General features: G+C 43.5%; 1 protein-coding gene across 1 annotated transcript; it reads left to right on the top strand.

Moving 5' to 3' along the window:
- The first annotated feature begins 2,006 nt into the window (after positions 1-2,006).
- Positions 2,007-21,111, top strand: KRT222 (keratin 222). Its single transcript, XM_038754477.1, has 6 exons — positions 2,007-2,231; positions 10,561-10,689; positions 15,943-16,163; positions 18,547-18,623; positions 19,399-19,504; positions 20,548-21,111. Exons 1-6 carry the CDS (start codon positions 2,136-2,138, stop codon positions 20,774-20,776), a joined length of 858 nt encoding a protein of 285 aa, XP_038610405.1. The 5' UTR covers positions 2,007-2,135; the 3' UTR covers positions 20,777-21,111.
- Positions 21,112-21,722: the final 611 nt, after the last annotated feature.

The following is a 21,722-nucleotide window of genomic DNA, read 5'->3' as shown; positions in this document are numbered from 1 at the left end:
CGACCGATTGACTGATCCCCTCAAATCCACCCCTCCGGCCCAAAGCTCAAGTCCTGGGTAAGCGGGTGGCCTGCTGGCCTCTCAAATATTTTTAGGGTTTTTTATGGTATTTGCTAAGCACTTATTAAGTGCCAGGCACTGTACTAAGCACTACGAGCTAACTCACTTAGACACAGTCCACGTCCCACAGGGGGCTCACAGTCTTAATCCCCATTTTACAGATGAGGTAACTGAGGTACAGAGAAGTTAAGGGACTTGCCCCAGATCCCACACAACAAGCAGGTGAAGAAGAAGCAGCGGGGCTCAGTGGAAAGAGCCCGGGCTTTGGAGTCAGAGGTCATGGGTTCAAATCCCGGCTCCGCCAACTGTCAGCTGGGTGACTTTGGGCAAGTCACTTCACTGGGCCTCAGTTCCCTCATCTGTAAAATGGGGATTAAAAGTGTGACCCCCCCGTGGGCCAATCTGATCACCTTGCAACCTCCCCAGCGCTTAGGACAGTGCTTTGCACATAGTAAGTGCTTAATAAATGCCATAAAAAAGTGGTGGAGCCAGGATTAGAACTCAGGTCCTTCTGAGTCCCAGGCGCATACTCTACCCGCTAGGCCACGCCGATTCTCGGCGTGCGTCGGAAGGCCGGCGGGGCCTTGTGGCAGTCAATCAATCGATCGTATTTATTGAGCGCTTACTGTGTACAGGGCACTGTACTAAGCGCTTGGGAAGTCCAAGTTGGCAACATCTAGAGACGGTCCCTACCCAACAGCGGGCTCACAGTCTAGAAGCAGCATGGTTTTGTGCTCTGTCTCCCCCTTTTAGACTGTGAGCCCACTGTTGGGTAGGGACCGTCTCTATATGTTGCCAATTTGTACTTCCCAAGCGCTTAGTAAATAATAATAATAATAAATAATGTTGGCATTTGTTAAGCGCTTACTATGGGCAAAGCACCGTTCTAAGCGCTGGGGGATACAAAGTGATCAGGTTGTCCCATGTGGGGTTCACAGTCTTAATCCCCATTTTACAGATGAGGTAACGGAGGCTCAGAGAAGTTAAGTGACTTGCCCAAGGTCACACAGCAGACATGTGGCGGAGCCGGGATTCGAACCCATGACCTCTGACTCCAAAGCCCGTGCTCTTTCCACTGAGCCACGCTGCTTCTTAGTACAGTGGTCTGCACATAGTAAGCGCTCAATAAATACGATTGATGATGATTGATGATATAGAGACAGTCCCTACCCAACAGTGGGCTCCCAGTCCCCTTCGAGCGGGGGCTCCAGAAGAGATTGTCCTTTCCTCCACAACCGGGTCTGTCTCTATACGTTGCCAACTTGTACTTCCCAAGTGCTCAGTGCAGTGCTCTGCGCACAGTAAGCGCTCAATAAATACGACTGATGATGATTGATGATGACGGTGATTGTTATCTGCGCTCTCCCAAGCGCTTAGTACTGTGAGCCCACTTTTAGACTGTGAGCCCACTGTTGGGTAGGGACTGTCTCTATGTGTTGCCAATTTGTACTTCCCAAGCGCTTAGTACAGTGCTCTGCACATAGTAAGCGCTCAATAAATACGATTGATTGATTGATTGATTGATTAGAACAGTAAGCCCTCAACGAATATGACTGAATAAACGCCTGACTGAAAGAATGCACCCCAGGAGGCGATTTTCCGGTCGGCGGCGTCTTTCTTCCGAGTCCAGGAACCGGCTGCTCCGTCTCCCGTCCTCATGGGGCCTGTTTCCTCGCCCCAACGAAGGCGATTCGCGCTTAGTACAGTGCTCTGCACATAGTAAGCGCTCAATAAATACGATTGATGATGATGATCATCAATCGTATTTATTGAGCGCTTACTATGTGCAGAGCACTGTACTAAGCACTTGGGAAGTACAAATTGGCAACATATAGAGACAGTCCCTACCCGATGATGATGATGATGATGATTCATTTTTACAAGAAGCACCCCGGCGATTGGCCAGAGCCACATGACTTGGGCTCTCCTCTGAAAAAAGGAGCCCTGCATCTTTAATTCCGTTATGTTCTCCCTCGCTCCGGCCTCTGGCAGCGGGCAGAGCGGATTCCGAAGCAGCCGGCTCATCCTAATCCATCTCAGGTCCGGTTAGCCAAGGTGGAGGGTCGGGGAAAGGAATGGAGCTATCCCAGCTCCTCAATGAGATCAGGGCAAACTATGAGAGGCTCCTCGCCCGAAATCAGATAGAGACTGTGCTCTCAACGAGAATCCAGGTAATGATTTCATAGGGACAGGCACCTTCCAGGATAAGGAGACAATCCCTGTTTACCCAATTCCCGTCTGGGCCTCCGTGAGGTACGGTATTTCCTTCTCGGTGCAGCGGATGAAGGGGAAGGGATGAGGCTGTGACTGCAGAGGGGCTCAATCCGGAGAAAAGACGCGGTGCTTAGATTGTAGAATTAAATGAATGCCGGGGAATGTGCTTGGATTGTTTATGAGCCCATCCGATCACCTTGTAACCTCCCCAGCGCTTAGAACAGTGCACACAGTAAGTGCTTAATAAATGAAATTATTATTATTATTATTATTTATGAACCGGTGACGTTTGCGTGAACAAAACGAGGCCACACGCAATTGTGCCATGCAATTTTACCTCTTTCGGCCTCTTGATTAACCACCGGAGAGGAGACAGAACGGCTTCTTGGTAGAGAGAGTATTCAGGGGCCGGTCGAAAGATTATAATGTCAGGGGTTAAATGGAGGAGTTCTGCAGACTGAAGGTCAAACTAGGCCAAATCTGTCTTCGAGGTTATGGTTTGTTTTCATAATGTCTGTTTTTCAAAGAATCAGTAAACAGCGCACGCAGAGCATTGGGTCAGTGGGGCAATTTGGTGAACTCTTGGGCTAAATTTTCTCCTGGCCAAAACTCCAAAATTCAGGTCAAATTCAGGTGGGGAGAAGCAGCGTGGAGCACGGGCCTGGGAATCAGAAGGACCTGAGTTCTAATCCTACTTCTGCCACTTGTCTACTGTGTGACCTCGGGCAAGCGCCTTCACTTTTCTGCGCCTCAGTTACAAAAGGGGGATCATGACTGTGAGTCCCGTGTGGAGCATGGACTGTGTCTAACCTGGTAAGCTTGTATCTACCCCAGCGCTTAGCACATAGTAAGCACTTAACAAATACCATAAAAAAAAGAAAATGTGTACTTGGCTTGCCCTTTGTATTGCAGGGAATTGAGAGAGTGAGTGATTATTTCCGTCCCATTCAGAGGAGTACAAAGAGGCAACAAGGGAACAAGGTTAAAGGGTTAAATCCTAATTTCCTGGGTCATTTCATTCATTCATTCAATCGTATTTATTGAGCGCTTACTGGGTGCAGAGCGCTGGACTGAGCGCTTGGGAAGTACAAGTCGGCAACATATAGAGACGGTCCCTACCCAACAACAAAGTCTAGAAGGGGGAGACGGACGACAAAACAAAACATGCGGACAGGTGTCAAGTCGTCAGAACAAATAGAAATACAGCTAGATGCACATCATTAACAAAATAAATAGAATAGTCACTTTGGAGCTGACTAAAAGATTTAACAGCAAAATCCAGCAGATCCAAGGCAGTCTCAGGATGCATGCCTACGCTTATACGTTCCTAAAAAAAACTACTGCAAATTTAGATTTATCAGCATTCCTGACAAAATCTGAGTCCAGACCTTTTCGAGGATCGGTGATGTCCTTAAGAACTGAAAACAGCACACAGTGTTGAAGGATCAGAAGAGCAAACACCGCACTGAACGCTTAAGAAAGCACAATACAGTAGTGCTGACTGACACGATCTAGTCAATCAATCGTATTTATTGAGCGCTTACTGTGTGCAGAGCACTGTACTAAGCACCTGGGAGAATACACTACAACAATAAACAGATACATTCCCTGCCCACGAGGAGTTTACTGTCTAGAGGGGGAGAGAGACGTTAAAATAAATTACGGACTGGGGGAATAGTAGAAAATAAGGATGTTACTGAAAAGGGAAATCATCATCATCATCAATCGTATTTATTGAGCGCTTACTATGTGCAGAGAACTGTACTAAGCGCTTGGGAAGTACAAATTGGCAACATATAGAGAAAGTCCCTACCCAACAGTGGGCTCACAGTCTAAAAGGGGGAGACAGAGAACAAAACCAAACATACTAACAAAATAAAATAAATAGAATAGATATGTAAAAGTAAAATAAATAAATAAATAAATAGAGTAATAAATTTGTACAAACATATATACATATATACAGGTGCTGTGGGGAAGGGAAGGAGGTAAGATCGGGGGGATGGAGAGGGGAACGAGGGGGAGAGGAAGGAAGGGGCTCAGTCTGGGAAGGCCTCCTTGAGAGGAAATCGCTAGGCCGTTCATTCAGGCCTTTACTAGCCTTTTGGGTTATTTATTAATTCATTTCTGATAAACATTTATCAAATCTGTGCCTCAGTTACCTCACCTGTAGAATGGGGATTAAGACTGTAAGCCCCACGTGGGACAATGTGATGACCTTGTATCTGCCCCAGTGCATAGAGCAGTGCTTGGCACATAGTAAGTGCTTAACAGATACCATAATTATCATTAAATACAATTATTAATCATTATTATCTTCATGAAGGAAGGTATACCAGCTTCGTTATTTAAAAATCCCCCCACGGAATTTAAAATTAAGAACTGAAATACTTTATTTACTTTCTACCTCAAGTGTGGGAAAAGTTGGGGCAATACTCCCATTGATCTCTGGACTGCGCAACCGCATTGTACAACTCTGTGACTAGACTTCTTAAATCAATCAATCAATCAATCATATTTGTTGAGCGCTTATTATGTGCAGAGCACTGTACTAAGCACTTGGGAAGTACAAATTGGCAACATATAGAGACAGTCCCTACCCAACAGTGGACTCACAGTCTAAAAGGAGGAGACAGAGAACAAAACCAAACATACTAACAAAATAAAATAAATAGAATAGATATGTACAAGTAAAATAAATAAATAAATAAATAGAGTAATAAATATGTACAAACATATATACATATATACAGGTGCTGTGGGGAAGGGAAGGAGGTAAGATGGGGGGGATGGAGAGGGGAACGAGGGGGAGAGGAAGGAAGGGGCTCAGTCTGGGAAGGCCTCCTTGAGAGGAAATCACTAGGCCGTTCATTCAGGCCTTTACTAGCCTTTTGGGTTATTTATTAATTCATTTCTGATAAACATTTGTCAAATCTGTGCCTCAGTTACCTCATCTGTAGAATGGGGATTAAGACTGAGCCCCACGTGGGACAATGTGATGACCTTGTATCCGCCCCAGTGCATAGAGCAGTGCTTGGCACATAGTAAGTGCTTGATACCATAATTATCATTAAATACAATTATTAATCATTATTATCTTCATGAAGGAAGGTATACCAGCTTCGTTATTTAAAAATCCCCCCACAGAATTTAAAATTAAGAACTGAAATACTTTATTTACTTTCTACCTCAAGTGTGGGAAAAGTTGGGGCAATACTCCCATTGATCTCTGGACTGTGCAACCTCATTGTACAACTCTGTGACTAGACTTCTTAAATCAATCAATCAATCAATCAATCATATTTGTTGAGCGCTTACTATGTGCAGAGCACTGTACTAAGCGCTTGGGAAGTACAAATTGGCAACATATAGAGACAGTCCCTACCCAACATTGGGCTCACAGTCTAAAAGGGGGAGACAGAGAACAAAACCAAACATACTAACAAAATAAAATAAATAGAATAGATATGTACAAGTAACATAAATAAATAAATAGAGTAATAAATATGTACAAACATATATACATATATACAGGTTCTGTGGGGAAGGGAAGGAGGTAAGATCGGGGGGATGGAGAGGGGAACGAGGGGGAGAGGAAGGAAGGGGCTCAGTCTGCGAAGGCCTCCTTGAGAGGAAATCACTAGTCCGTTCATTCAGGCCTTTACTAGCCTTTTGGGTTATTTATTAATTCATTTCTGATAAACATTTATCAAATCTGTGCCTCAGTTACCTCATCTGTAGAATGCGGATTAAGACTGTGAGCCCCACGTGGGACAATGTGATGACCTTGTATCTACCCCAGTGCATAGAGCAGTGCTTGGCACATAGTAAGTGCTTAACAGATACCATAATTATCATTAAATACAATTATTACTCATTATTATCTTCATGAAGAAAGGTATACCAGCTTCATTATTCAAAAATCCCCCCACGGAATTTAAAATTAAGAACTGAAATACTTTATTTACTTTCTACCTCAAGTGTGGGAAAAGTTGGGGCAATACTCCCATTGATCTCTGGAGTGCGCAACCTCATTGTACAACTCTGTGACTAGACTTCTTAAAAGAAGACTTTAAATCAAAATCATCATCAATCGTATTTATTGAGCGCTTACTGTGTGCAGAGCACTGTACTAAGCGCTTGGGAAGTACAAGTTGGCAACATATAGAGACAGTCCCTACCCAGCAGTGGGCTCACAGTCTAAAAGGGGGAGACAGAGAACAAAACCAAACATACTAACAAAATAAAATAAATAGAATAGATATGGAAGCACCCAAGGGAAAAAAGGCCTATACTACACTCCACCTCCAATAGACCCCAGAGAACTATATCGCTTCTCTCACTGGAATAATTCATAATAATAATAATAATAATAATTGTGGTATTTGTTAAGCACTTAATATGTCCCAGGCCCTGGGATAGAGCTGGGGTAGATACAAGGGAATCAGGTTGGATACAGTCCCTGTTCCACGTGGGGCTCACAATCTTAATCCCCATTTTACAGATGAGGTAACTGAGGCACAGAGAAGTGAAGGTACTTGTAAGGCAGATGAGTGCCAGAGTCAGGATTAGAATCCAGATCCTTCGAACTTCCAGGCCCACACTCTACTCACGAGACCATGTGGCTTCTCTAAATTTATTTAGGAGCCTCTTGTCTTTTGGATTGTTAGAAAGGAAAAGGGAAGCAGCATGGCCTAATAATAATAATAATAATAATAATGCTGGCATTTGTTAAGCACTTACTATGTGCAAAGCACTGTTCTAAGCGCTGGGGGGGATACAAAGTGATCAGGTTGTCCCATGTGGGGTTCACAGTCTTAATCCCCATTTTACAGATGAGGTAACTGAGTCTCAGAGAAGTTAAGTGACTTGCCCAAGGTCACACAGCAGACGTGGCGGAGCTGGGATTCAAACCCATGACCTCTGACTCCAAAGCCCGTGCTCTTTCCACTGAGCCCCACTGCTTCTCTGGGGGTGGGGGTGGAGGGGTGGGCCAGAGAGGAGAAATGGGAAACGCCTGAGGATCTGAGTTCCAATCCTGGCTCCACCACTTGTCTGTTGTGTGACTGTGGGCAAGTCACTTAACTTTCATTCATTCATTCATTCAGTTGCATTTATTAAGCACTTACTGTGTGCGGAGCATCGTACCAAGCACTTGGGAAAGTCCAATACCCAATAAACAGTGACATTCCCTGCCCACAACAAGCTCATAGTCTAGAGGGGAAGCAGCAGAAGCAGCGTGGCTCAATGGAAAGAGCCCGGGCTTTGGAGTCAGAGGTCAGGGGTTCAAATCCAGGCTCTGCCAATTGTCAGCTGTGTGACTTTGGTCAAGTCACTTAACTTCTCTGTGCCCCCGTTACCTCATCTGTAAAATGGGGATTAAGACTGTAAGGCTGGGGATTAAGACCTCCCCAGCACTTAGAACAGTGCTTTGCACATAGTAAGCGCTTAATAAACGCCATCATTATTATTATTATTATTATTATTAGAGGCGGGGAGACAGGCATCAATACAAATAAATAAAATTACAGATATATGCATTTAAGTGCTGTGGGGCTGGGAAGGGGTAGGGGAAGAGCAGAAGGGAGTGGGAGATGAGGAAAAGTGGGGCTTAGTCAGGGAAGGCCTCTTGGAGGAGATGTGCCTTCAATAAGACTTTGAAGAAGGGGAGAGTAATTGTTGGATTTGAGGAGGGAGGGCATTCCAGGACAGAGGCAGGATGTGGGAAAGAGGTCGGCGGCGAGACAGGCAAGCTCGAAGCATAGTGAGAAGGTTTGAATTAGAGGAGGGAAAGCGTGTGGTCTGTGTTGTAGAAGGAGACAAGCGACGCAAAGTTGGAGGGTGCAAGGTGATGGAGTGCTTTAAAGCTACGGTTTTTGTTTAATACAGAGGTAGGTAAGCAATCACTGGAGATTTTTGAGGAGGGGGATGACATGTCCTGAACGGTTTTGTAGAACCTCATCTACAAAAGGGGGATTAAGACTGTGAGCCCTATGTGGGACAAGAATCATGTCCATCCTGATTACCTTGTATCTAGCACTTAGTTCAGTGCCTGGCACATAATAAGCATTTAACAAATACCATTAAAAAAAAAAAGTTTGGGGGGGAGGGATTGCAAGGAACTGAAATAAGAACAGCAGGAAGGTCCCAGAACATCATCTGCTAGCATTTCAGTTGCATTTAATATTTCCAAAGCGCTTCTCTGAGTTCACCAAGCACACATATAGGTGTCACAACTTGCCCACCGTGGTGATAAAGACACGAAGACTTAAAACCGGAAACAAAAATGACCCAATTGCAAGCTCCCCATTCTACACTCTGCCACAGGATGCACATACTTCAAAGGTGTTTTTTAATCAAAAATGTCTCGGCATGAACATTCCCATGAGTACGGCCGACTTAGCCTAATTCTACAGTGCTCTGAACAGTGGATGTAAGGTTGTTCACTGGAGCCTCCCACTTCATTCATTCATTCAATGGTATTTATTGAGTGCTTACTGTGTGCAGAGCACTGTACTAAGCGCTTGGGAAGTACAAGTTGGCAACATATAGAGATGGTCTCTACCCAACAGTGGGCTCACAGTCTACAAGGGGGAACTAGAATTCTCTTGAACTCTCAAAAAGGATAAGAATTCAGTCCTCTGAATCCTCCACTTAACCCCTAAAGAAATCAATATAGGTATAAAAGTGCCAAGGGCTACTAATTCGGTCTCTAAATAATTGGACCTTTTGACCACAAAGAGCCCATGTGACTCTGGATCCTGGAAATCATCATTTTCAATGAACGGTTTGGGGATATAAATTGCTCTCAATATCGATTCTGGCTTCTCCGTGTTCTAATATCTCTTTGATATACTCTAAATCCTGAGACTTCTTTATACTCCGGACCAGTTATGAAATATGTGAGTATGCCAGGAGTGCCTCATTAACTCCTCAATTGGGAATAAGTATCTATTTAATGTGCTTGTCTAGGAAATTTCAGAAAAAGATACTGTGCTGGGAAAGTATCCCAAAGGTGAAACTAAAACCTTGCCTTAACCTGGGTTCTGAATGTGCCAAAAACATAAGATGAGCCCACGCGTCAATCTAATCAATCAGTGGTATTTCACTGGGTGCGTACTATATGCAGAGCACTGTACTAAGCTCTTGGGAAAGTACAATACAAGGTTGGGAAGTATGATCGCTGCCTGCAAGGAGCTTACAGTCTACAGGGAGTTTACAGTAACACACATTACTTCCATCGTTTTCCTGAAACCACTGTCTGAACCAGATCTGAACAGGTCTGCACCCCAAAATGAAATAGAGGGCTCAGTAATGATCTGGGGAATGCAGACTAAAGTGTTTTTTTACCCAAATAATCACGGCTCTATAAGTAAGGAACAGAATTGGAGGTCCCATGCAAAAATCACTAAGTTTTCCTCTCTTCATAAAGAGAAGGAAAATGTGCACATTTGCGTCCCTGAAGACTCAAAGTCGCAGTATGGGTTGAAGACTCAACAGTGGAGAGAGTAAAATAAAGAAAACAATGACAATCATGGTCTGCAAGTTCAGATGGTGTTACTCTCTGTTCATTCATTCAGTTGTATTTATTGAGCGCTTACTGTGTGCAGAGCACTGGACTAAGCACTTGGAAAGTACAATTCAGCAACAAATAGATACAATCCCTACCCAAAAAAGGGCTCACAGTCTAGAAGGGGGGACACAGACAACAAAACAAAACAAGTAGACAGGCAACAATAGCATCAATACAAATAAATTATAGATATATACACTAATATACACTATATATACACTACATTATATATATGTATATAATATACACTATATATCACTAACAAAATAAATAGAATAATACATACATATATACACAAGTTTTGTGGGGCAGGAAGAGGGGTAGACCAGAGGGAGGGAGTAATAATAATAATACTAATAATGATGGCCTTTATTAAGCGCTTACTATGTGCAAAGCACTGTTCTAAGCGCTAGAGTAGCACGATGGGCGGGGAGGAGGAGCAGAGTTCAATTCCAGCTCTGCCATTTGTTGGCTGTGTGACTTTGGGCAAGTTACTTCACTTCTCTGGGCCTCTGGTACCTCATCTGTGAAATGGGGATTAAGACTGTGAGCCCCACGCGGGACAGGGCCTGCGTCCAACCTGATTTGCTTGTATTCACCCTAGTGCTTAGTACAGTGCCTGGCGCATAGTAAGCGCTTAACAAATGCCACAATTATTATTATCATTAAATTCTGGCCCCTCGATACCATGCTTTGCTTTGTCTTTCTCTTAGCTAGAAGAAGACATAAACCAAAGGATGGACAGAGATGTAGAGGCTTTAAAGGCAGCCAGAGAGGAGCTCAAGGAAGCCCGGCGCGAATGGCATCATCTGCAAGTGGAAATTGAGTCTCTCCATGCTGTGGTAAGAACCGTCCAGAAATGGCTCTGAGAGTTGATTTATCTAAGGAGAGTTCATTTATCTTCCTGCTATCACCCCGGTGCTGAGACGGGCACACTTTTCCTTGTGCAAAGTACTAAGCCTTTCTAAAATTCCAGACCCCTCCAACTTAACATGTCCAAAACAGATCTCCTTCTCTTCCCACCCAAAACCTTCCCTCCCTCTGCCTTTCCCATCACGGCACACCATCCTTCCTGTCTCGCAAGCCTGTAACTTTGGCGTTATTCTCCAGTCACATCTCCCATTCAACCTACATAATAATAATAATAATAATAGCATTTATTAAGCGCTTACTATGTCACTGTTAGCGCTGGGGAGGTTGCAAGTTGATCCGGTTATCCCACGGGGGGCTCACAGTCTTAATCCCCATTTTACAGATGAGGGAACTGAGGCACAGAGAATAATAATAATGATGGCATTTATTAAGCGCTTACTATGTGCAAAGCACTGTTCTAAGCGCTGGGGGGATACAAGGTGATCATCATCATCATCAATCGTATTTATTGAGCGCTTACTATGTGCAGAGCACTGTACTAAGCGCTTGGGAAGTACAAATTGGCAACATATAGAGACAGTCCCTACCCAACAGTGGGCTCACAGTCTAAAAGGGGGAGACAGAGAACAAAACCAAACATACTAACAAAATAAAATAAATAGAATAGATATGTACAAATAAAATAAATAAATAAATAGAGTAAAAAATATGTACAAACATATATACAGGTGCAGTGCGGAAGGAAAGGATGATGAGGTTGTCCCACGTGGGGCTCACAATCTTCATCCCCATTTTACAGATGAGGGAACTGAGGCACAGAGAAGCGAAGTGACTTGCCCAAAGTCACACAGCTGGCAATTGGCGGAGCCGGGATTTGAACCCATGACCTCTGACTCCAAAGCCCGGGCTCTTTCCACTGAGCCGCGCTGCTTCTCATGTTCAATCTGCCACTAAATTCATTCAATCATATTTATTGAGCGCTTACGGTGTGCAGAGCACTGTACTAAGCGCTTGGGAAGTACAAGCCGGCAACAAATAGACGGTCCTTACCACTAAATCCTGCCACAACATTGCTAAAATCTGCCCTTTCCTCTCCATCCAAACTGCTACCACCATAATCCAAGCACTTATCATCATCATCATCAATTATATTTATTGAGCGCTAACTGTGTGCAGAGCACTGTACTAAGAGCTTGGCAAGTACAAATTGGCAACATATAGAGACAAACAGAGCCCAACAGTGGGCTCACAGTCTAAAAGGGGGAGACAAAACCAAACATACTAACAAAATAAAATAAATAGATAGAATAGATATGTAGAATAGATACTTATCCTACCCCTCCGATTACTGCATCAGCCTCCTTGCTGACCTCCCTGCATCCCGCCTCTCCCGACTCTAGTCCAAACTTCACTGCTTCCCAGGCCATTTTTCTACAAAAAAGTTCAGTCCCCCCTCAAGAACCTCCAGCGGTTGCCCATCCAGCTCCACAACGAACAGAGTCTCTTGGCCGCCGGCTTTGAACCACTCATTGCTTCGCTTCGAAGCAGCCTGGCTTAGTGGCAAGAGCCCGGGCTTGGGAATCAGGGGTCGTGGGTTCTAATCCCGGCTCCGCCACTTGTCTGCTGTGTGACTTTGGGCCAGTCACTTCACTTCTCTGGGCCTCAGTTATCTCATCTGGAAAGTAGGGACGAAGACTGTGAGCCCCACGTGGAACAACCTGATTACCTTCTATCTGCCCCAGTACACATAGTAAGCACTTAACAAATCCCATTATTATTAGTATTATTATTATTATTATTATCATTATTATTCAATCACCTTGTCCCTTCCGATCGGACCTCCCTGCTCCCCTATTACAATCCAGCCCACACTTCACTCCTCTAATGCCAAACCATTCACTATATCTCAATTTCATCTATCTCACCACCAACATATTGCCCACATCCTGTCTCTGGCCTGGCACGCCCTCCTTCTTCATATCTGACAGACAATCAACTCTCCCTACCTTGAAAGCTTTATTCAATAATAATACTAATAAAGATGGTGCTTGTTAGGTGCTTACTATGTGCCAAGCACTGTGCCAAGCACTGGGGGGGATACACAAGGTGATCAGGTTGTCCCACGTGGGGCTCACAGTCTTCATCCCCATTTGACAGATGAGGGAACTGAGGCACAGAGCAGTAAACTGACTTGCCCAAGGTCACACAGCAGACAAGTGGCAGAGTTAGGATTAGAACCCATGACCTCAGACTCCCAAGCCCAGGCTCTTTCCACTTATCCATGCTGTTTTCCTTGTTGAAGGCACAACTCTTCCAAGAAGCCTTCCCCAGTTAAGCCCCCATTTCCTCTTCTCCCACACCCTTCTGCATCACCCTGGCACTTGGATTTGCTCCTTTTACATATATAATAATAATAATAATGTTGGTATTTTTAAGCGCTTACTATGTGCCGAGCACTGTTCTAAGTGCTGGGGTAGATACAGGGTAATCAGGTTGTCCCACGTGGGGCTCACAGTCTCAATCCCCATTTTACAGGTGAGGTAACTGAGGCACCGAGAAGTTAAGTGACTAGCCCAAAGTCACACAGCTAAGTGGATATATATATATATAGATAGATAGATATCTATCTATCTATATATATAATGGCATTTATGAAGCGCTTACTATGTGTATATGTATATATGTTTCTACATATTTATTACTCTATTTATTTATTTATTTTACTTGTACATGTCTATTCTATTTATTTTATTTTGTTAATATGTTTGGTTTTGTTCTCTGTCTCCCCCTTCTAGACTGTGAGCCCACCGTTGGGTAGGGATTGTCTCTACATGTTGCCAACTTGTACTTCCCAAGCGCTTAGTACAGTGCTCTGCACACAGTAAGCGCTCAATAAATACGATTGATTGACTGATTGATTGATTGATTGATTGATTGCAGAGCACTGTTCTAAGCACTGGGGAGGTTAGAGAAGCAGCGTGGCTCAATGGAAAGAGCTCGGGCTTTGGAGTCAAAGGTCATGGGTTCAAATCCCGGCTCCAACACGTCAGCTGTGTGACCTCGGGCAAGTTACTTAACTTCTCTGAGCCTCAGTTCCCTCATCTGTAAAATGGGGATTAAGACTGTGAGCCCCACGTGGGACAACCTGATCAACTTGTATCCCCCAGCACTTAGAACAGTGCTTTGCACATAGTAAGCGCTTAACAAATGCCATCATTATTATTATTATTATTATTACAAGGTGATCAGGTTGTCCCACGTGGGGCTCACGGTCCTAATCCCCATTTGACAGATGAGGGAACTGAGGCACAGAGAAGTTAAGTGACTTGCCCAAAGTTACACAGCTGACAAGTGGCAGAGTCACCCCTCCCTCAGCCCCACAGCATTTACGTACATATTCATCATTTATTTATTTGCATTAATGTCTGCCTCCCCCTCTAGACTAGCTGTGGGTAGGGAACGTGTCTACCAATTCTGTTATGTTGTACTCTCCCAAAAGCTTAGTATAGTGCTCTGCACACAATAAGCGCTCAATAAATACGACTGATTGACATGAAGACTGCTGACTCTCCCTGCTTCGGACTACCTCTGTGGCAGTGAGCATGTCATGTCACCAAATTTAGGAAAGCGGTGTGGCCCAATGGCTAGAGCACAGGCCCAGAAGTCAGACGGACCTAGGTTCGAATCCCGAGCTCCACAACTTGTCTGCTGTGTGACCTTGGACAAGTCACTTAATTTCTCTGAGCTTCAGAAACATGGGGATCGAGAAGGCGAGCGCCACGTGGAACGCGGTCCAAACTGATCCAGCGCTTAGTACAGTGCCTGGCACATAGTAAGTGCTTGACAAATACCATTAAAAATCAATAAATAAAACCTCTGTGTTGGTTTTATTTACCTACAAAAGGAAAATGATATCAATAAGATTTACTGAGGTCCAAAATAGTAGGTGGAAGTGCACAGATTGGTCACTTCTCTACTGTGTGACCTTGACTAAGTCACTTCACTTCTTGGCACCTCTGTTACCTCCTCTGTAAAATGGGGATTAAGACTGTGAGCTTCAGATGGGAAAGGGACTGTGTCCAACCTGATTCGCTTGCATTCACCCCAGCGCCTAGTACACAGCCTGGCACATAGAAAATACTTAAATACCACAATTATTATTAGTACTATGTGCCATCGAACCCTCAGGTTTCATGGTAAATCGACAGGAACAACTAAAAGAATTAGGCGATGACTTTTTATTTTATTTTTTAATGGCATTTGTTAGGTGCTCACTATATGTCAGACACTGTACTAAAAACTAGGGTATATTCAAGATAATCCGGTTGGGCGCAGCTCCTGTCCCCCTTGGAGCCCAAAATTATAATCCCCATTTTATAGAGGGGTAACTGATGCACAGAGAAGCAGCGTGGCTCAATGAGCCAGAAGTCATGGGTTCGAATCCCTGCTCCGCCGCTTGTCAGCTGTGTGACCTTGGGCAAGCCACTTAACTTCTCTGTGCCTCAATTACCTCATGTGTAAAATGGGGATTAAGACTGTGAGCCCCACGTGGGACAACCTGATCACCCTTTTATCCTCCCCAGCGCTTAGAAGAGTGCTTTGCATGTAGTAAGTGCTTAACAAATACCAACATTATTATTATTATTATTATTAAGTGACTTGCCCAAGGTCACATAGCAGACAAGTAGTAGAGCTGGGATTAATAATAATAATGATGGCATTTATTAAGCGCTTACTATGTGCAAAGCACTGTTCTAAGCACTGGGGTAGATACAAGGTAATCAAGTTGTCCCACGTGGGGCTCACAGACTTTATCCCCATTTTCCAGATGAGGGAACTGAGGCCCAGAGAAGTGAGGTGACTTGCCCAAAGTCACACAGCTGATAAGTGGCAGAGCCGGGATTAGAACCCAGGTCCTCTGACACCCAAGCTCAGGCTCTTTCCACAAGGCCACGCTGCCTCCCTTTTTAAAATCGCTATAATGACATTTTTCCTATATGAATCCTATAGAAAAAGTATATACCTATCTTTTCACAGTGAGGTATTTTTAGGTAAGAGCCTTGCCTCTACCAAATTTTCTCTTTTCAATTTCCTTAGAAAATGCAAACCAAAAGCCTTTAACAAGTTTTTTTTTTAATGCTTCAATGCTACCGAGTAGAAAGAACACCAGGCAAATTTCGTAGAAACAATTTGGACCATTAACGCTGATTTGATTCGAACAGGAAAGGGGCCTGGAAAATTCTCTGCACGCCAGTGAGCACAACCACCAGCTGCAACTCCAGGATCTGAAAGCTGTGATTGAAGGCTTAGAGAAAGAACTCCAGGAAGTCAGGCGGGGCATAGAGAAACAGCTTCAGGAGCACGAAATTCTCCTGAATACTAAGATGAGGTTGGAACAGGAGATCGCAACATACCGGCGCCTTTTGGAAAAGGAAGAAATCAGGTACTGAATTTGGCTTTTGGGGTGGGAAACGTCTAGCAGCTCTTCGGCACCGTTCTCTCCTAAGCGCCTAGTACAGCGCTGGGCTCACAGTGAGTACTCAGTAAATACCGTTAATTGATTTGTACATATTTATTACTCTTTGTACATATTTATTACTCTATTTTATTTGTACATATCTATTCTATTCATTTTATTTTGTTAGTATGTTTGGTCTTGTTCTCTGTCTCCCCCTTTTAGACTGTGAGCCCACTGTTGGGTAGGGACCTTCTCTATATGTTGCCAACTTGGACTTCCCAAGCGCTTAGTACAGTGCTCTGCACATAGTAAGCGCTCAATAAATACAATTGATGATGATGATGATGATGATGATGATTGACTGGTTGGCTGCGTCATATAGAGGGGAAAAAAAGGGCCCAAACAAAAATTGAAATAAAAGCAGCGTAGCCTAATGGAAAAAGCATGGGCCCAGGAGTCGGAGGATTTGGGTTCTAATCTCAGGTCGGCCACAAGTCTGCTGCGTAACCTTGGGCAAGTCACTTTAGTTCGCTGTGCCTCGATTATCTCATCTGTAAAATGGGGATCAAGACTGTGAGTCCCATGTGGAACAGGGACTGTGTCCAACCTGATTACTTTGTATCCACCCCAGTGTTTAGTACAGTGCCTGGCACATAATAAGCGCTTAACACATGCCATTATTATTATTATTATTATTATTATTATTATTATCTCCTTTGAATCCTGTCATCTTTTCTGGGCCCAGTGCCAGGCAGAAGAGGGTACATACCAAGGGAAAGCTTAGAGACCACCATCACGATGCCATTAGAGGGGAGTGGTGTGTTTGCGACGAAAGAGATCTCAAAAGGGAATCTTTCCCCCCTCATCAGCTCCACCATTGAATACCAAATGTATAAACAACACTTCATTATAACGAACTCCTTTGTTACAAAGTGCTGCAATTTATACAAAATGATTGAAGCCCACTGTGTAATTTACCTAAAGTAGATATGTACGGGCGATTCTTGGATTTTTTTTTATGGCACTTGCTAAGCATTTCCGGGCACTGTACTAAGCACTGAGGTTGGACCCAGTCCAAGTTCCACATGGGGCTCACCGTCTAAATCCCTCACAGATGAGGTAACGGAGGCACAGAGAAGTTAAGGGACTTGCCCAGGGTCACGCGGCAGACAAGTGATGGAGCCAGGATTAGAATCCAGGGCCTTTGGACTCTCGGGCCCGTGCTCTGTCCACTAGACCACGTTGCTTCTCACTGATGCAGTTTGGGGTCGTAAAACTTTATCAGGGAAGGTTTCCTGTGGGAGGTATTTCAGGATATTCTCAATATAAACTGCGGTTTCGCGGATTTTCCTGGGGAGGGAATTCCAGGCGGGGAGAAAGCCAAGGAATATGGGCGGGAGAGTCGAGAACAAAGTACAGGTAGAACGTGAGCTTAGATGGAGCAGCAGGTAGAGAACTAATGCCCTTCCTCCTCAGATCCGACATACAATGACTCTCCCCCTCTTCAAAGCCTTATCGAAGGCCCATCTCCTCCTCCTCATCATCATCATCAATCGTATTTATTGAGCGCTTACTGTGTGCAGAGCACTGTACTAAGCGCTTGGGAAGTACAAGTTGGTAACATATAGAGACAGTCCCTACCCAGCAGTGGGCTCACAGTCTAAAAGGGGGAGACAGAGAACAAAACCAAACATACTAACAAAATAAAATAAATAGAATAGATATGGACAAATAGATATGTACAAATAGATATGTATCTCCTCCAAGAGGTCTTCCCATTCTAAGCCCCACTTTTCCTCATCTCCCTCTCCCTTCTGCGTCGCCCTGACTTGCTCCCTTTTCTCTTCCCCCCTCCCAGCCCCAAAGTATATATATATATATATATATACATATATGTATATATATATGTGTATATATATATATATGACAGATATAACAGATATATCACTTTATTTATTTATATTGATGTCTCTCTCCCCACCTCTAAACAGTAAGCACGTTGTGGGGCAGGGAATGTCACTGTTAATTGTTGTGTTGTACTTTCCCAAGCGTTTAGTATAGTGCTCTGCACACAGTAAGAACTCAATAAATATGACTGAATGAATGAATGAATGGAGAGAGAGCGGGGAGAGCCTTTAATCAAGTGTTGAGGAGAGTTTCTCCTTGATGTGGAGGGAAATGGTCGGTCGCTGCACGTAAACGAGAACCAAACTACATTTGAGAAAAAGCATCCTGACAGCAGTGTGCACTACTGACTGGATGGGAGGGGCTGGAGGCTGGGGGAGCAGTGAGGAGGCTAATAGAGGCTGTCATGATTTTTATTCATTTTTTTTCTAATGTCTTTATTTTCATTCTTTCCATTTTTCAGATATTATGGTTCTATCCAGGCTGGAAAAGAAGACCTGAAACCTTCCACGAGTAGAGTAGGTTTTATCTTACCCTCAGGTAAGTCCTCCGATACACGTGAACCGAAGTAAACTACAGATTATGATTTACGTGGCCCAACAGCCCTGAAGAGACCCTATGATTATAAACATATAATTAGATGAGACATGGTACAGATAAAAGCTATCGTACTTGGTCATTAGAGTATTTCAAAGCAGCCGAGCCTCAAACGACGAGAAGCAGCATAGCATAGTACTGGGGTACACGGGGCACTGGGAATAAGGAAAGATTTAGGAAAAGTACAAAAATGAAATGGAGGGGATGTGTATGGAGAGACTCAGATTTTAGAATTTTGAACCTTCAGGAAAAGGAGTGAGGGGAGATGAAGCGGCGTTAACTTTGAGTTCTTGCCAGCTAATAATTTGGAAAATCCTGGCTGGAATACGGCTCCTTGGACACATCAGCTTGAATGGTAGCATAACTTTTGTTTAGGTGAGAGGATGACAGAAGGTCATTATAGTATTTCAAAGTAGCCGAGCCTCAAACGACGAGAAGCAGCACAGCATAGCGGATAGAGGCTGGGCCTGGGAGACGGAAGGACCTGGGTTCTAATCCCGGCTCTGTCACATATCCGCTGTGTGACCTTTGGCAGGTGACTTCATTTCTCTGGACCTCAGTTACCTCATCTGGGATTAAGAGAGCGAGCCCCACGTGGGCCAGGGACTGTGTCCAACCTGATTAACTTGCATCTACTCCAGTGCTTAGAACCGTTCTTGGCACATTAGTAGGCGCTTAGCATGTACCGTAATTATTATTATTATTATTTCTCAAACAGATGTCACGCACAAGCCGGGGAACGAAAAGGTGGAAACGGTGACCACGCAGGCAATTCTAAACGGGAGTATTGTGAAGGAGAGCGCTGAAGTGCACGGCACTATACAGTAAGAGAAATCATTTCACTTTGGAAATCCAAAAAAGCCCCCTCTGACAAGTTGGGAAGGAACCCAAATATGTGAGTTCTCAGAGACAAGGAGACTATTTCTATCACTGTCCCGTCTTCCACTAGGGAAGTCGGGGACAATTGTATAAGCATAGGTCGCATATATCCAGAGAGACGGGGATCAGAGCGGTAACTCCATGATGATGAATCAATCAATCAATCAATCATATTTATTGAGCACTTACTATGTGCAGAGCACTGTACTAAGCGCTTGGGAAGTACAAATTGGCAACATATAGAGACAGTCCCTACCCAACATTGGGCTCACAGTCTAAAAGGGGGAGACAGAGAAAAAAAAAAAAAACCAAACATACTAACAAAATAAAATAAATAGAATAGATATGTACAAGTAAAATAAATAAATAAATAAATAGAGTAATATGAACTTTGCTAAGGGGTTGGTAGAAGCCCTCCACTTCCTCTAGGATACCTTGGCGAGGTTTCCAGATTTTGGTGGGGCTGCCAGGGTAGCAGCATCGCTCTTTGGCCTCTAAGAGAAGACGGGGGAAACAGTGCTAGCAGAGACGGCAGAAGATGATTGCCTGTTTCCAGGCAGCAATTCTCAGCTCCAACCTCAATCAAGCAGAGGAAATGGGGGCCAAAGAGATTAATCCACCCTCCCCAACTGTATTATTCATATTTCCCTAAATAATGTAAACGAGTTTTCCAATCAAAAATCAATTTTTCTTTCCCTTCTGCCATCCTCTCACCTAAATAAAAGTTATGCTACCGTTCAAGCCGACATGTGTCCAAGGAGCCGTATTCCAGCCAGGATTTTCCAATTTATTGGCTGGCAAGAACTCAAAGTTAACGCCGCTTCATCTTCCCTCACTCTTTTTCCTGAAGGTTCAAAATTCTAAAATCTGAGTCTCTCCATACATATCCCCTCCCTTTCATTTTTGTACTTTTCCTAAATCTTTCCTTATTCCCAGTACCCCAGTTGAAGATCTCCTTGACACCAAAAGTTCTGATTTCTTCTTTCAGGACCGAAAAGGTGGATGAAGTTATCAAAGGATGGGAAGGTTCCTTCTTTAAAGATAACCCTCACTTGAGGAAAAAATCAGTTTCTCTGCGATTTGATCTACATTTAGCAGCCACAGATGAAGGGTGTTTGCAGACTAAACAGGATAACCTGCCAGATATTGAAGTTAGGCTCATTATGCGACGATCTTGTAGTATCCCTTCTATCAAACCTGCCTCGTCAGCTAATTAACCCAAAAGATTTGGTTTGATGGCTTTGGAAATAATAGTAGGATGGAATCAGGTGGGTGACATGATCTCCTTCCATCCCAAACTATTACTAGGAAATGTTGTCAAATCTTGTAGTTATTTAAAGATGAGCAAAGCGGAATTGATTCTCTTTGGAAGACAGGACATGCAAGGGATTAGAGGTTTCCTCCACTTTAATGCCCATTGATTTTTATTTTATGTTCTTGGTCGTGACTTTTTCCTGTTTACTCTCCAAATACTGGTTTCCTAAAACCTCACCCTGCAAACTTTACACAGACTCCGCTTGGAAAAGTTTGCAATCCTGGTTTAAATTGTCAAAAAAAACCATTTGAACGGTTTATTTTTGCAGTCCATGCCTCAAAAATAAAGTCATAATATATTTATCAATTGCTACACCTCTTATCAGTGGAAAGATCATCTGATACACACCTAAAATCTTTTTTATATTGTCAAAAAGGAATGTAAATGACTGTGTAAAGGTGATTCCCTATCACTGTAGCCAGAACTCTCCAAATATTGGTTTCCTAAAACCTCACCCTGCAAACTTTACACAGCCTCCGCTTGGAAAAGTTTGCAATCCTGGTTTAAATTGTAAAAAAAAATACATTTGAACGGTTTATTTTTGCAGTCCATGCCTCAAAAATAAAGTCATAATATATTTATCAATTGCTACACCTCTTATCAGTGGAAAGATAATCTGATACACACCTAAAATCTTTTTTATATTGTCAAAAAGGAATGTAAATGACTGTGTAAAGGTGATTCCCTATCACTGTAGCCAGAATTTTTCCCTTTGGAGATGCCTTTTTGTACAGTGGGGGGAAATCAACCCAGGCAGAGGTGTTTTTTTCCATGAGCAAAACTACTTATAATCATAACAATTATTATATGTATTAAATATCTTGCCCTATCTATCCCAGTGCCAGCTC

This window comes from Tachyglossus aculeatus, chromosome 11, assembly GCF_015852505.1.
Source record: "Tachyglossus aculeatus isolate mTacAcu1 chromosome 11, mTacAcu1.pri, whole genome shotgun sequence".
Taxonomy (NCBI): domain Eukaryota; kingdom Metazoa; phylum Chordata; class Mammalia; order Monotremata; family Tachyglossidae; genus Tachyglossus; species Tachyglossus aculeatus.
The sequence above is the reverse complement of the archived record's forward strand: the minus strand, read 5'-3'. Positions and strand labels throughout refer to the sequence as shown.